Here is a 17,761-nt window from a genome sequence, read left to right as displayed (position 1 = left end):
ACTGCTGGCTAGAGCTTCCTGGCCAATATGTGGAAAACTCAAGGTAAGTTTTGTCTGGGGCTTACCTCTGTTCAAGTGCCGCATGCTCTCATCCAGATGCAAGTCAAAGACACGCACTTCTGCCAGGTCCGGCTCCTGCTCCAGCAGCATCTGGACCAGATGTTTCCCCAGAAAACCACAGCCGCCAGTGACTAGGTAGATCTGGTTTCTAGAGGTTGACCCCATTTGCTCTGGATGGGGAAAGAAACACAAGAAACATCTTTAGCAAGAGCAAGGACAATCCAGGCATAAGTAATTCAACAGTAGGTGGGAAGCAATATATCAAATCAGAGGTAGTTGAATCAAAATACTATGTACCTCCTGTAGCTGCAGAAGTTGACATCTAGGACCCATCTCAGTTATTAAAAAACACACTCAAAACTTAGGTTAGGTAAAGGTTTTCCCCTGACGTTAAGTCTAGTCGTGTCCGACTCTGGGGGTTGGCGCTCACCTCCATTTCTAAGCTGAAGAGCCGGCGTTGTCCATAGACACCTCCAAGGTCATGTGGCCGGCATGACTGCATGGAGCACCATTGCCTTCCCGCCAGAGCGGTACCTATTGATCTACTCACATTTACATGTTTTCAAACTGCTAGGTTGGCAGAAGCTGGAGCTGACAGTGGGAGCTCACTCTGCTCCCCGAATTCAAACCACTGACTTTTCGGTCAACAAATTCAGCAGCTTAGCCGTTTTAACCCACTGTGCCACCGGGGGCTCACAACTTACATTGTTAAATTGCGACAATGTAAACACACATTTTTCATTGAGTCTGCATTCATGTCGCTGCCATTTACACGACAATCTATGCTTGCTGGGTCCTATGGATCGATGGATCCGGAAAACTGAATGTATTGTTTCCGTAAAATCTGCAAAGACTAGACTTGTCACTAAAGAGGAAAGACTGGAATTAAGCAAAGCCGGATGTTTACCGATCAAACAAGCTTACTTTCTGGAAAGAGAGAAAAATGAGATGCCATTGTAATAATACAAAAGAATGAGTAATTTATGAGGAAATATTGATTCCTTCCAACTCAACCAGCAGGAATCAGATGCAAATTCTAAATGTACACAATAATACAATGAACCAAGAGAGACTGGTTAATTTGAAATCTGCTTTCAACTGACCCTGACTTATAGGAACATCATCAGAGGGGTTTCTTGACATGATTTGCGGGTATGCCTTTGTCTTTAAAAGGAAAACCCAACTTGCCAGAAATCATCCAATGGGTTTCTGCAACAAAGCAAGAATCCAAACTCTTGCCTCCTGATTCCCAACATTCGCCATAAAGCTATCAGGAGGATGGAAGGACAAAAGAGGAAAATAACAGAAAAGGAAATTAAGAAATTCATTGCTGTGAAAAAGTGCTGTGAAGATTTGATCTTCATTATATTTTGTGTCATCTGTCTTGATTGTCATTCTTGGAGTTTACATGTCAGAAGTAAATTGAGAATGCAGCTATAATGTATAAAAAACCCCCCACAAAGTTAAAACTTTGAAATTCTGCTAAATTTCCTGTGACCAGAAACTGGCTACTTGGAGTGCCTCTGGTGTTGCTGTGAGAAGGTCCTCCATAGTGCATGTGGCACGCTCAGACCGCATTGTAGTAAGTGGCCTGTGGTTTGCTCTTCTCTGCACTCGCATGTTGTGGACTCCACTTTGTAGCCCTGTTTCTTGGAGGGCCCAAGTTTGCCTATGCCTGGTCTACACTGACCATGTAAACTGCATTATATGGCACTGTAGATCCAGCCCTAAAAGGAATTTTCTGCCCAGAAATACTGAGCTGTGTCAAAGCCAGTTGTTAGTCTCTCTGTTTATATTTCCAGTGCTTTTAATAGCTGCTTAACAGGGAAAAAAGAAAGAAAAACACCAACAGCTGTAGAAGTCTCTGTCTTTAAAAAGATGGATGGCGATCCTGAAATGGGTAGGTATTCCTGGAAACCAGATTTTGACATTCAATCTGGGGTCATGATGGAGGAGGCAGAAGGGAGACGGCATCATATGTGCAGCTCCCTTTGAACGTGTGTTGCCGAGGGCAGACCGTTTTTAGAAGCTTAGCCTTCATTTTCACTGGCTATCCGGATTAAGCCTCTCACAATCTTATCACAAAAACGACTGTGTGAAAGAGGTGATAAGGCTGCACTGCCTTAAGATGCCTTTCCATGCCTGTTTCCAGCAGATAAGCAGCCATTAAAAAGTTAACTCCTGATTGACGCTTATCTCTATGCTTTAATTATGGAAAAGAAAGGCAATATGGGAGGGCTTGGGTCAGCCTAAAGACACCAGATCCCATCTTGGAAGCTAAGCAGTGCCAGTCCTGGTTAGTATTTGCACTGACCCCATGAATCCTGTAAGTTTTCTTTAGAGGCATCTACGCAGTAGAATTAATGCAGTTTGACACCACTTGAATTGCCATGGCTCAATGTTATGGAATGCTGGGAGTTGTAGTTTGGCAAAGCACCAGCACTCTTTGTAATAGTACCAACTCCTATGATTCTATAGCATTCAATCATGGCAGTTAAAGTGGTATCAAACAGCATTATGTCCACAGTGTAGATGCACCCAAGGAGCCTGCGGTGATGCAGTGAGTTAAACCAAGCTGCTGAACTTGCTGACTGAAAAGTTGGAGGTTTGACTTCGGGGAGTGGAGTGAGCTCCCGCTGTTAGCCCCAGCTTCTGCCTACCCAGCAGTTCAAAAACATGCAAATGTTTCTGCAAATGTAGATCAATAGGTACAATTCCAATGGGAAGGTAACGGTGCTTCATGCAGTCATGCTGGCCACATGACCTTGGAAGTGTCTATGGACAACGCCGCTTCTTCAGCCTAGAAATGGAGATGGGCACCAACCCCCAAAGTTGGACACGGCTAGACTTAATGTCAGGGGAAATCCTTTACCTTTACCTTAGATGCACCCAAGCTCACCCAGTGGGTTTCCATGGCTGAACAGAGATTTGAACCTTGGTTTCCCAGAGTCTTAGTCCAATGTATCTAAATCAATTATTTCTTCTATAGGCAGAAACCTGAGGCCCCTTCTACACTGCCACATAAAATCCATATGATCTGCTTTGATAATTTGGATTATATGGTAGTGTAGAAGTGGCCTGAACGGGAAGGAGTGTCATGGATGAGTCACAATATTTAAATTTTCCTCCTGGTAATTGTTGCAATCAAATTGTTAAAAAAAAAAAGTAACATAGCACATGGTATGTTTTTTGATAGTTTGCCAACTCTGTACGTTCAGATGTCACTCCCATTTAAGCGTATGCTCCTGGTATGCAGACTTGGCTTTATAGGTCGTATGTCATTGTTTAATCATCTCTCATGATACCCCAAAAAATGTGAAACTCAGGCTTAGAGTCAGCAACACACCTTGGTGATAAAGATATGCCAAAGATATGGCACACGACGCACCTACCAATGTTTGCGTTCCAAGATACGCATCAAATTATGATGCATGCTTGCTTTCCAAATCATTGTAAGTAAACAACAGCCTTGGTGCCGCTGTGTGGGAGCCAGTTGTTGGGCAGTCATTTTGATAAAGATTTAACTTGCATTGTTATGAACCCACGATCTTTGGCAGAGAAAGCTAAATACCTTATAAAACTACAAATCTCATATTCCATAGTATTGCAGATGCACCCTTGGTGGATGATGCCGATTTGGCTTCTATCCCTCTACCAGCCTGGCCGACCTCATCAGATTGTTGTGAAGCCAAAGCAAGAAAAAGAAGGACAATTTTTAAGTATCTGTAAGTCCACAAAAGAAAAGGATATAAATGCAACTAAATAAATAAACAGAAATGTAGAACAGATAGAAAACACCAAAAGCTGAAACCAGCTTTGAATGACTGTCTATTTGGGAACCCTGTGTAAGCTAGTAATGTCTCAGGAAAAGCATAATAATAATAATAATAATAATAATAATAATAATAATAATAATAATAATAATAATAATGGCATGTATTAACACTGAAATACATCCTGGCACGAATACTCAATATGCCCAAATTTGAACACAGCAGAGGGCTTTTGGTGGGAGGATTCGCCATCTGTTTCCAAAAAGGAAGAAAAGGACAGGCAGAGAGATCTTCAGCCTTCTCTGCCAAAAGGATTCCTAAGAACACCAGATATGGGTTTTCAGATGGTCTTTGGCGCCCCTTCTGAAAACTCCTCACGACCCCCAGGTTGAGAAACGCTGAACTAATCCAATTGCAATTGGACTCATAGAAAGGAACAGACAAATTCACCTCTGTGTGTGCCTTGCCTTACAAAACATCATGAAATTCATTGAAATGGACATAAATCAACTTGAAGGGACATACATGCAAGTCTTAGAAACTTCTAATGCTCTTGGATGGGAGACAGGAAGAAGAAGAAAGACATACAACAACCCAGAAGATATCTTCCTTTCTAATCAAAATGCATTTTAGATAAACAAATGCTCATTTTAAGTAGGAAAAAGAAGCCCAGTTTGGTCACACACAGATCAGTCACTAAGGATTGCTTGGTTATTTTATTTTAAAAATCCCCCACGCAAACATCAATCTAAGTACGTATATCTAACAAGGCTTAGCTAAGTCAACGACAAAGGCAAATAGCAGGGATAAAGCAAAAGCATTAAGATGTGTCATCATGGTTGTTTCTATCCGATAAACAGATTTTAATTGAAGCTGAAAGGTCAACCTGGATCTCCTGCATAGACTGGGATCTTTGAATAAATTGCAACAGATCTGCAAGGAGTTTTTCTCACTGCCAGGAGGAAATCTCTTGGCCTCGCAAAGGGCCAGCTAGAAATGTTCATTTTAAGCAGAAATTTCACATTTCAGTACTTTTTTTTAAAAGCTCACATTTCACAAATGCCTGACCTTAAAATTTTATTTTATATTTCTTTGCCATTTAGGTCTCATTAGTTTATTCTCGAGTTTTAGTATTTTGTTCCCAAAGTAAAATAATCAATGGGAACAATTACTAAATTGTGCAATATTACTTATATTCCATCAAATACTTTTATAGGCGCAAGCTTATTAACTTGAACCGAGTTGGAAATGATAGTTCAGTGTACACAACCTTTGTTTTGTGCACAAATTTAAAATACCGTGTATAAAATTACTTTCAGACTATGTGTATAAAGCAGGCATGGGTAAACTTCGGCCCTCCAGTTGTTTTGGACTTCAGCTGTAGACTGTTAGGAAGTGTGGGAGTTGAAGTCCAAAACAACTAGAGCTGAAGTTTGCCCATAAATATAAAATGTATAGGTAACATATATGAATTATGTGCTTAGACTTGGGTCCTATTTCCAAGCAATCACATTATGTATATGAAAGTATTCCAAAATCTAAAAACGTCTGAAATTTAGAACATTTCTGGTCCAAGCATTTTTAAGATATATTCATATTGTATATCTATTCTGTATAGCAGTACAATGCGAATCAGGTTTGAAAAACCCGCACAGTTCACACACATTTTTAGAAGCAAGCCACAAACTCAATCCAAAGTTGTTAATAAAGACCATACCTGTGAAACGACAAGACGAAGATACTCTAAGGAAACACCTAAACGCTAGTAGCAAACACCTGTCTCCTTCAGATCTACCATAGATACACGTGCGGTTATATTCAGCAATGTGTCTGTGTGGTTGCACACACTTGTGCGTGAGACCTCTTCGCTGACGGAAGTGGGAAGGAAATGAGAAAGAAAGGAAATGCAACCTCACGGATGAAATTATTTCTCACTTCCCTTAATGGCAAAGATTACATAACCTGGCACGCACATATGCTTATTGTAAACCAGGTAACTTTTTGAACTACAGTTCCTGGGATCCCCCAGCCATCATTTTAGGAAGTTTGCTCCAGAGTGTCTATTTCCCCAAGTACTTGCTGTAAGCACTGTTGATATTCAGTGCAACTTGGTGGTGCTAATGAGTGGTGACTTGGGGTGCATCTACACTGTAGAATTAATTTTGTTTGACACCACTATAATTGCCATCACTCAGTTTGTCTATTTATTTATTTATTTATTTATTGTGTCAGAAGTGAATTGAGAATAATTATAATTTATAGAAAAACAACAAAGTTAAAAACTTGGCATTGTACTAAATTTCCTTTGACCAGAAGCTTGGTTTGCCTCTGGTGTCGCTGTAAGAAGGTCCTCCACTGTGCATGTGGCACGGCTCAGGCTGCATCGCATTAGGTGGTATATATGGTTTGCTCTTCTCCACACTCACAAGTTGTGGACTCCATTTTGTGGCCCCATTGGCTCTGCATGTCATGATGCCAGAACACAGCCTGTTCAGCGCCTTCCAAGTTGCCCAGTCTTCTGTATGCTCAGGAAGAAGTTTCTCATCCAGTCTCAGCCACTGATTGAGGTTCCAGGTTTTAGCCTGCCACTTTTGGACTCTCGCTTGCTGAGGTGTTCCAGCGAGTGTCTCTGTAGATCTTAGGAAGCTATTTCTTGATTTAAGACATTGGCATGCTGGCTGATATATGAACAGGTTGATGGGCCGGAGATGTCAATGCCTTGGTCCTTTCATTACAGGCTGTTCTTAAGATGAAAAGCAAACGTCTGCGTTTTAGATGCTCAGTGCAATGGAATCCAGAGAGTTGTAGCTTGGCACTCTTTGACAAAGAAGGCTAAAAGTCTTATCAAACTATACTTGCCATAATTCCATAGCATTCGATCATGGTTGTTAAAGTGGCATCAAACTGCATTAATTTTACAGTGTAGATGAACCCCAACTCTGACTGTACCTATCCAAACTGCTGAAGTTACTTAGGATAGCTTCTTTAAAACCACACCCTATTGGCCATGGGGACCACTATGTTACTGCTCATACTCGGTCAACTAACAAGTATGGATTAGGTTGGGATTCTGCTCCCAAATCAACATTTTTTCTGTTTTTTTTTACCTTTGAAACCTTCCCAAAAAGCTTAAAAGGGACATCTCCTTAGAGAGATCTCCCTATATACCAGAGTAGCCACTTGGTGAGAAGGTGTCAGGGAGCAAAGGAACCGATGCAAGATGCTGGAGGATCTAATCAGGAAAATAAAGGTTGAGCTTCTCCTTTCCGAAATGCTTGGGACCAGAAGTGTTTGGAAATTGTTTTATCTTGAAATACCTCCTGTATTTACATATACTTACATAATGAGATCTCTTGTAGATGGGAAGCAAGTCTAAACACTAAATCTATTTATGTTTCATAGATACTCTACGCACACAGCCAGCAGGTAATTTTATATAATACTTTTAAATGTGTTGTGGATAAACAAAGTTTGTGTACACTGAATCATAAGAAAACAAAGGTGTCACAATCACAGATACTCATGTGTTTTGGAATAATGGATAAAAGGATGCTCAATCTATAGTATCCTGTCCTCACAAATGAAGAATTCAGTTGCTGCTATAGTTACCTTTTACACATGAAAATGGAACAATCTTGTCTTTTGCCCCAAAATATGTTTGCCCATTCATCCTTTTTGTGGTTCCATGAAGACTTTCCCCACTTGTGTTATGGACATCCTCAGTCCAGACCATCCAACAATAATAAACCATACCACGCGAAGTTTACCAAAAACAACCATTTAAACAGGCACTTAAAAACAAAACCAAGAAAAAAAGCAAGCTTTATAGCCAAAGACGTCGGTGGTAAAATCAGCTAAAGTCTTCCCAAAAGCCTTTTAACGCAAGAAAATTTTAATGAAAACCTTAAGATGGAATGTGTGACCTTTAAGTTGGCCTGAGGAAGCTGTTGACTTCAAACAGATTTTAGTACTTAATGGCTTTTTCTCGTGGCAGATGTGGCCCAAGAAAGATTGCTGCCTGAGACAGAAGAGGGAAATCTGTCTGGAAAATCTGGCGGCACACAACCCAAAGCCAGCCAATTTCTTTTGGCATCACGAAGTGGAAATCCCAGCACATATCTTCGTTGATCCCAACAACTGAAATACAACAATAAAACATGGAAGAACAGTGATTGTGGCAAACCCAGCCTATGGAACCAGGCAGATGGGATCTGGAGTCCTTGGTTGATGTAGATGTCATCACCACCAAATGTTACCAGGAGTTCAGTGGCATGAATAACTTATATTAATGATCTTGCTGGCTGTTTGAACCTGGGAAAGGATATGAAGGCTGAGAACAGACTGGGGAAGTGAAATTTCCTCTGTTGCTAAACTGCTTACACTGTTCTCATAACTACTGGTGGGAAGGTCACGTTTGCACACTTTGGTTTTGTTCGTTTCTTACTCTATATAATTCTTAAATTGGAGAGGAGGCTACACGCCAACTCAGGCTTCCCATAGATCAAGTTTACCTTATATATAAGTCAAGGACAGGTTTGGGGGCCAAAATGAATTAGATGGGACCCATGGATAAGTTAAGTGGAGAGAGGAAAGCAGCAATGCCATCTCAGGCAAACTGTTGTGGTTCAACCAGATGAAGATGAGGGGCTTGTGGTGTCGGGGCCTGTGAGAATGGAAGATACAGTTTCAGAGCCAGGGAGAATACTGGATTCAGATGCAGCCAGGAAGGGTGTTGTTAGGGCAAAAGGCTGTTTCTGTATTGCCGTGTGAAAATACAGATGTTTTGGAATCCAGCAGTCAGGGAGGTGATCTTTCACCTACTAGAAGCCCAGATAACATTAGCTCATCCAGAGGAACAGTTGATTTGGATAAACATTCCCATCTTGCTCTGGGAGGGGAGAGAAGATTGGGGAGACTGTGTGTGTGTGTGAGACAGAGAGAGAGGGGGGGGGTTCAAGGTCAAAAGAATGTGTTAATGCTTTGCAGTCATTAAAGGACAGAGATCTTTGTGAAGATTGTAGATCTAGCAATGTCACTTTCCCTGGGAGGTTCTCTGACCTCGTTCCCTGTTCAAACCTGGTTTTGAGACCAAGATTCATGCTCATGTTGTGGTTCCTTGTTTCATTGATTATTTTGGGATTCATGCTTCTGGGATTTTGGGATTCATGTTGTGCTTCTGGTTTTCTGGTTTTACCTGGGGATTTATGTTCATATTTTAAGCTTTGTATTTAGGATTTATCCTGCCTTCATGCTCCAGTTTTGAGCCTTGTTTTGGGATTTATTCTGCCTGTGGATTGTTCTCTGTAAACAGTTTGACTTGGCTTTTTGCTTATGACTTTTGCCTGCTATATTAACTCCTGGATTTTACCCTTTATTTACTCCATGGTGTTTTGCATTTTATATATGCTTTCTTAATAAACTGTTTTGATTTTCACATTTGGTTTCTTGGTGGGTGCTGTGAGCAAGGTGAAACCCCACTGAGGTGCAACACGAACCGTGACCCCTGGACGCTGCTGCCATTTCCTCACCTGGCATTCAAAAGGGCCAGACGTTGCACCACAGCAGAACAAGCACAGGGAGTAGTTACTTCTTTCAGGTTCTCCCAGGATGGACTAAGCTCCTGCCTTTCTTTCACCAGTCTACATAAAGGAGGGGATGATTCCTTTTTGCTAAGAGTTAAAGTACAGTTCTCACACTGACTCATGGATAAACTGATCTGGGTTTTATGGCTTGGTTGTAAAAATTTTCTCTAAAATTTCTGGACTTATACATGAATATATAGGATAGTTTCAGGACCCAATTCTCCCACTGCCTGCTGGACCCCATAAGCAACAGGGCTGAGATTCCTCTTTACTTGATACCATCTACTGTAATATTTATGATATAACAGTACTATGCAGTATGCATCAGTCCTCACCATCCACTGAACTCTTGGGGAGGCCTGGAATAAAACAATGATCAACTTAGATTTGTGGTTGTGGCATCCCATCTTCCTCAGTCAAATCTTAGGACTGTCCCTTGCCTTCTAAGGAGAATGAGCAGCCATGGAGGCAGGTGGAATTCCTTACTCCACCATTACACCCACAGAGGAGGACATCTATAGTGTCAGGGAGTTGCCTTTACAGTTTGGCTTATTTCAGAAAGCTCCCTGGAATGATAATGACCATTATAGGGATGTAACAAGGCGATATGGCCATCTGGCAGAAAGAGGACGGTCGTCCAAATGGCTAACTGTCTCCCATGAGCTGTGGACTTATTGATAAGAAGAAAACACGGACATCAAAGGGAATCAAATGACATATGGTCTTTTTGATTCAGGAGAACTATTTTAGCTGTACTAATGCCATTAGGCTTCGATCCAATTTCGTTCGCTTTAGAGCTTGTAATACAAAGATTTCATCCAAGCACAGCTTATGAGCTTTCCTTTGTTGCTAAAGGGTTTTCAAATCCTGACACATAGTCTACTTTCTGTGACGTATAGGTTCATATCTCACATGCCCAAGTGTTGCGATTCAGAAGTGCCCACGTGGTGTCTGACAAAGGAGCAAAGTCCAGGACCTCAAACATTGACCCAAGTCAGCTGGACTAATAATGTGACTTGGCATCAAGCTGTTCTTAAGAGTTATGTCTTCCTTGTTGTTGCACGGCAAGGTTTGCTGTGACATTGACTTATGGTTTTGGCTTGATGCCAAATGAAAATATTATTACCCTTTGCCTACACCTTTCCAACATTCTTTGCATGGTCGATTATATAAGACTCTGTAGCCATGATTCTCAACCTTTCCCCTACTGGGTGGATCTGCAGTGCAGATACACCTGTAGTTTCAGTGGTGGATTAGGAGATCTGAGTTCAAATCCCTGTTCAGCCATGGAAACTGTAGTGGAATCTACTCTCAGCCTCAGAAATAAGCAATACCAAGTTTGCCAAGAAAGTCTTAGGAATTGGTTGCAAAAAGTCAGAGTTGAATTGAAAGCATATAAGAACAACAAAGTTTGATCCTTACTTCCAACGTAATCTTTTAAAATGTAACTTTGTTATACTCTTATTATATTTTTCTCAAAACGAAAGTATATATTCTTTCCAAGCTCTGAGCAATGGTGTTGTTTGATGCTGACATTTCATTTCATGACAATGTGATGCTGTGCCATGCTTTTTATTATGGATTTTCTGACTTATTTATTTTGCTGCTTGCAGCTGTTCCAAGCAAACTCTAGGCATGCTAAGACAAAACGTATGCTTAGCGCAGAAAGTTGGAACAAAGCTATTGTCACTCAGAGGCAGCTCCTGATTTATTCTAGCAGCTGACTTCTAAATATGTTGAAATTTCGAAATACTTTTTAAAGCCACTTCCACACAGAGTGTGAACAGAAATACATATATAATTTGATCAGAGCTGCATGTGGTAAAATTTATATTAGTACCAAAGCATACCCTCCAACATTTCGCAGCTTAAAACTGGTACACAAGGAACCAAGCAATATGAGACTGTGACGAAAACGGCTAACGTTATTATTGAGGAAGAATAGACAAACTAGAAGAGGCTGCAGCAGTTTGCTTTTGCCAAAGCTTACTGGGAAGGGCATTAGTCTGCCTCTCCTCTATTCTCCTCCTTTCCTACTGAGTTAACAGTGTAAAATCCTTTTGCACACTGAACTTTGCTTACAGCAACAGAAGTAATAATACTAGTACAGTAGACTCTGAGCTAATCAGAACTCAAGCAATCAGCAAGCAAATCGAAGTTACTCCATTCGCAAAGTTGTTTTTATAATATGGTAAAACTATGTTACATGTATTTGTCTTAATTTGTTTTTAATTACGGTGCTTCAATATTAATATTCAATCAATGCAGAGTTTATGGGATGGTATAGTACGTTTTTGGAGCCCCGATGGCGCAGCGGGTTAAACCGTTGAGCTGCTGAACTTGCTGACTGAAAGGTCGGCGGTTCAAATCTGGTGAGCGGGGTGAGCTCCCGCGGTTAGCCCCAGCTCCTGCCAACCTAGCAGTTCGAAAACATGCAAATGTGAGCAGATCAATAGGTACTGCTCTGGCAGAAAGGTAATGGTGCTCCATGCAGTCATGCCGGCCACATGACCTTGGAGGTTCTATGGACAACGCTGGCTCTTTGGCTTAGAAATAAAGATGAGCACCAATCCCTAGAGTTGGACATGACTAGTCTTAATGTCAGGGGAAACTTTTACCTTTACCTTTTTACCTACTGTAATAATAATAATAATAATAATAATAATAATAATAATAATAATAATATGCCATGCCAAAAGATCTCAGCCGGCATTTGGAAACAATTGACAAAATTACAATCTGTCAACTGCAAAAGGCCACCCTACTGGGATCTGCACGCATCATCCGAAAATACATCACACAGTCCTAGACACTTGGGAAGTGTTCAACTTGTGATTTTGTGAAATAAAATCCAGCATATCTATCTTGTTTGCTGTGTCATACAATAAAATAATAATACTTCTCCTTGTAATAATACTTCTCCTCGAGGTAAGGTACAACATGGTTAAAATACGTAGATACAAGTAAGTTCAAAACAAAGGGGCAAAGCAAGAGAAGATATATATGAGAATATTATAAAAGCTGCTTGAAAGATGAGATGAAAGAGGAATTATGCAGCCAGATCAGGACACTTGGAGGGGATGTCCTGGCCAGTTCAATGGCATTAAACCTGGGTTACTAGGATTAGTACAGTTTGTTAGAGTTAGGGACACAGGATCCCTGTGAAAGCGAAAAACGCAAATAAAAAATGTTTTTTTATACGTCTCTCTATGAATTTCTAGATCTTCCGGCACTACTCAAAGGCCAACTTCTGCTGGAAAGGGACCATAGAATTGCATCAAAGGACCCAGAGATTCTTAAAAAGGTGTCTCTTCCAGAAATTGCTATGTCTTCCAGCTTGACCAAAGGAAGTTGACCATAAAGTCAGACTGGAGAACCTAGATAATCCGAGAGAGAACATTTCTAATCAAATCCTCAAATGCCAAACCCACAAATGAAGAAATATGGTTGTATTTTCTATAGTGATGGCTAAAACTTTCTTGCCTGGGCATTTGGTCTTTTTGCTCATCCTTGCGCCTTGTTGATTCCTTGCTGGGCTTCTTTGCTGCTCTTGGCTCCTCCTGCTCCTACCTTCATCTTGTATTTTCTAAATGCTCACAAGTACTGCCACATATTCCTCTCTAGAATTGACAATGATGGTAATCCCAGTTCAGCCCCATCCTTGTTTTGGCTGTTTACCTACAAAACCTACTTCTGGTCCTCTTATCTTCTGCTGCCCAGACTGCACTTTGTACCTATTACCTTGATATTGTGATGTACTTGCATTATGATACCAAGGCAACAAATGAGAGGCAGCTAGGGCTCGACTCGCAATGGCATTGTGAATGATTTCTGGAAAATGCAAGTGGATGAGAAGACATCAAGGACATCTATACTGATCACTTACATTGGTATGAAATTGGCATAGGAAGAAGCAGTTTTGGTCTTCAGATGATTAGATGGGAAGTACTGGAAATGGTTTGATGCTTGAATGGCACTTATATTTACACTGAAGTAGACTTAAATCTATGAAAGCTTATGTTACCAACTTCATTCTCTTGGGATACATCTACACTGTAGAACTGATACAGTTCAGTACCACTTTAGCTGCCATGTTTCAATGCTATGAGAGTTGTAGCTTGGTGAAGCACCACCAGTCTTGGGCAGAGAAGGCTCAAGACATTGTAAAACTACAACTCCCATAGATGCCATAGTACTGAACCAGGGTGAGCGATGTCAAACTACAATGTGGATACACTCTTTATTGGACTCTAAGGAGCTACAAGATTGCTTTGTATACAGAAATTCCTGACGAACATGACTACTTTTTTGGATCACCCTCCAATCTCACTTAATCCATGTTTTATTTACTGACCTGATTGATAAGCCATTCTTCAGCTAACAATCTTCCATTAAAACATAGTTAAAAGCACATTACTCAAGTAGAATTTCAAACACACAAAACCACAAATTGCAAATATTGATTAAATACAATTAAAAACAATGCAGCTACAATCTTCACTTTTTTTCTCATTTTGAAAGTTGTAGATTTAAGCTCCTGAATACTGGAGGCAGCTGCTGTTTGCCTTGTGGGTTGTAGACATGCAGACATAGCTACAACAGAATCAACTAGAGTAAAAACTTTTTCCAAGCTCAATTTTTATTTAATTGTTTATGCAGACATACTTCTGGAACACAAAGCCAAAAGACTGTGTTTTTACAGCTGTCCTCCAATATCTTCTTAAGGCCAATGCTGCTTAAAATTATCCAGCTGGACAGAGGACAAAAAAGGCCATTTGGGCAGGTTTTGAAAAAAAGGGCTTCTTTGTCTATAATTTGTTAATAGAGGTATGCCTGTATGCCATTTGTTGTATTATTGTTATGTGTATGTCCGTCTATCTATGGACTTAAATTGTGGTTGCATTTGTAATTTTACATTTGTAATATTAAATTACAAATTTGTAACTTAATAAATAACAAGACTTTATAATTTTAAATTAGAGTTGGCCCTACAAAACCCAGGAAGAAGTATATCCCCATTACACTATGTAACACAATTTTTGTTCTTGGTTTATATATGTCATTTCCTAATTGGTTCTATCATAGACACATAGAAAAAGTTTATTAAACTTTTGCGGGACACCCTGCAGCCCATTTTGCAATAGATTTTCAATGAATATCTTATCTAATTCAACATTGTTTGTGGCAGCCACAAAAACAAAGTTTCTGGAGTAGAACAACTACTTTCAAAGTAAGGAACACACAATTAAACAGGAAATAACACTTTCAAGCTAGGAACAGATTTTGTTACATAGTGTTAATTTGCCATGCATTTCTAGTGAAAAAGGATCTTTCCTACCAATCACTTTGCCTCTTCTGCTCTGTTAACAGAGCAGAAGAAGAACAAGAATGTGTTTGATCAAGCAGGAATCAACCTGCATGTTATTTGCTGACTTTCAGTAACACAATAAGCCACATTATTAAGTTAATTAATGACTAAGCCCAGTCCTTGGATCCCTGGACACCGTGAGCAACAGTTGAGAAGCCCTAATTTCTTTAATAACTACATAGACACTGTGTTTTTTAAAAAGTGGTTACATTCTAAAGAGTGGGCATTGTTATCTGGAAAGGTTGCACCTAGAATTGTGAAAGTCCAAAGAGTTTTTGGAAGCTGACTTGGGGAGAAAAATGGCACACAAATGAAATAAATCAAATGATTCTTGCTCTTCTTACATAAGAAAGTTAAGACTCAGTGTGCATCAATATCAGACACGGGCAAACTTCGGCCCTCCAGGTGTTTTGGACTTCAACTCTCACAATTCCTAACAGCCGGTAGAACTGGCTGTGGCTTTAAAGTTGACAGAGGTGTTTTGTGTTTTAAAGCTCCACCCTGGAAGAGAATGGGACACCTCTGGACTGATACTAGAATTGTTCGCACTGGAAATATATAATTAAGAAAACATGACTGTAAGTTCAAGAAAGTTCAATAACAAGATACTTATGTGTTACCCAATGCATTCAGCTCTTTATCACAGGAAACTTGAATCAAATAAGGTCAGTAATTTCACACAGATCACATGGATCTCTCTTCAAATGGGATCCTTGACTTTTGTCCTTGATTTCTAAAAGATTGCCAAAGAGGTAGAAACCTTAAAGGAAAATAAAACATGCCACTCACTCGCTACTCATATGGTTATTCATGGTTTTTTTTAAATCAAATTGGGATGCTTCTGGTGTGAAAGAATTGGCCGTCTACAAAGACGTTTATCCATGAAACGCCTTGATGTGTTACCATCCTGCTGGGAAGCTTCTCTCATGTCCCTGCATGGGAAGCTAGGGCTAACAGATGGGAGCTCATTCCATCTCGTGGATTCAAACCGCCAACCTTCAGGTCAGCAGTTCCTGGTAGGGACCAACATCTCATTTTATTGAGATACAATTAAAAATTTTTAAAGGGATTTCTTTAATATGGAAAGAAAATACTAATTTCAAGACCCCAAAAGCAGGTCAATTGATTCACTTTGCAAGAAAATAAAACAGTTTTCAATGATATATCTATCACAGTAAATGTCATCTTAGAAGATGGGGCTGCCTTTGAAGAAAGTTTGGAGGCTACAACTGGTTCAGAGATGGGCAGCCAGATTACTAACTGGCATGCTGTACAGGTAGCAGACAACTTCCATGTTTTGGCAGCTCCACTTGCTGCTGATATTATTATATCCTGCTCCCCTCTCTTAAAGGACAAAAGTGACAAAAGAGACTCAAAGTGGCTTGGCTGAGTACTCCTTATCCAAAATGTTTGGGATCAGAAGTGTTCTGGATTTTTGGGCTTTATTTCTGGATTTTGGACTACCTGCATAGACATAATGAGACATCTTGGAGATGGGACCGACTCGACACAAGATCCATGTCTATTTCATCTAATACTTATACACTTCTCCTAAAAGTAATGTTATATACAATATTTGAAATAATGTTGTGCATAAGATACAAGTTTATGTACACTGAACAGAAAGCAAAAGGATTGCTATCTCAGCTGCCCATTTGGACAGTTTTGGAATATTCTGGATTTTGGAATTCCAGATAAGAGATACCCAATGGCCAATATTAGTGTGATAGTTTATTGTCTTTTTTAGGGATGGACATTTAAATGGATTGCTGGACAGAGTATACCTATCTGTAAATATTGCAGCAATTCCATAAGTTTCATGGAATCCGTTCAATAACTGCTCTCCATACCCAGGACAAGTTCATATATATTAAGGGCAAAACAAATTATGTTGACTGAACTAGGAAAAAATTGTGCTATTTCTGTACCATATTTTTAGATGTTTTAGCTCTGACTTGGAATGTGTCAGCAGTTTGCTTTCTGTTTTGTGTTTGCTTTAACATTGTTTGCCTTGTTTTGTCTTTTGTCTAATTTTATCCTAAGGCATCCTGGAATTCCTTTTGAAACACAAGGGCAAGCTATCAAAATATTTGATACCAATATATGTTTAGTCTTCAACAGAGCCATGTAAACAAGGGCGGGGAGGAGAGCCGTTCCAAAAGTTTGTTCTGGTAACTTTGGGAGGCTTTTTGAGAAATGTCAGTCTATGGAAAGATAAAAAGCCTCTTTTTGCCATGGATTGAGAAGTAAACAACCAAAGCATGAACCAAATGGGTGAAATAAATCTTGAATAAACCAAATGCCACGTACCAGCCAGGACCAGTCTTACATGTTTCTTATGGCACAACTGAAAGGACAGGAAGACGTGAAGGCACAAACTGATCTCTGAATGGCACAGCCGGACATTTTATGGTTTGGGGAAGCAAACTACAACTCCCAGAATCCCATATCATTGAGCCATGGCAGTTAAAGTGGTGTCAAACTGCATTACTTCTACAGTATAGATGCACCCCACATGAGTGGCTCTACATAGTCCAAATTCTAGTCTGGACTTGGAGAGAACTCTCCATGGTGCTGAACCTAATCTCCAAAATATATCCAGGACCTCACATTTCTCCTTTAAACATCAAACTAAAATCCACTATTGCTCTGACATGAGGACCACGGCACTATCTCAGCATGAAAATGGAGATCTTTGTGATGTGGCACCATCTGAGCTTTGTTCCAAGGAAACAAAGCATTATTGGATACCATTGCGCTTTGGTCAGACCTCATCTAGACTACTGTGTCTGGTTCTGGGCACCACAATTCAAGAAGGATCTGGACAAACTGGAATGTGTCCAAGGGAGGCAACCAAAATAATAATAATAATAATAATAATAATAATAATAATAATAATAATAATAATAATAATAATAATAATTGTATTCTTATAACCTGCCTCATCTCCCCGAAGGGACTCGGGGTGGCTTACATGA

General features: G+C 40.0%; 1 protein-coding gene across 3 annotated transcripts in view; it reads right to left on the bottom strand.

Moving 5' to 3' along the window:
- The window catches only part of hsd3b7 (hydroxy-delta-5-steroid dehydrogenase, 3 beta- and steroid delta-isomerase 7), a 49,449-nt gene that overhangs the window by 17,381 nt on the left and 14,307 nt on the right, over positions 1–17,761 (bottom strand). For 2 of the 3 annotated variants that reach the window (XM_008115400.3, XM_062984013.1), the window contains exon 2: positions 66–230. In XM_008115400.3, the coding sequence (XP_008113607.1) occupies positions 66–225 (160 nt within the window). In that variant the 5' untranslated portion in view covers positions 226–230. Of the gene's footprint in view, positions 1–65; positions 231–12,898; positions 13,134–17,761 lie in introns of those variants that run through there. The other variant, XM_062984012.1, reaches the window with a different exon arrangement.

This window comes from Anolis carolinensis, chromosome 6 (genome assembly GCF_035594765.1).
Source record: "Anolis carolinensis isolate JA03-04 chromosome 6, rAnoCar3.1.pri, whole genome shotgun sequence".
Lineage (NCBI taxonomy): Eukaryota > Metazoa > Chordata > Lepidosauria > Squamata > Dactyloidae > Anolis > Anolis carolinensis.
Note: the sequence above shows the minus strand (reverse complement) of the source record. Positions and strands in the feature narration are given on the sequence as shown.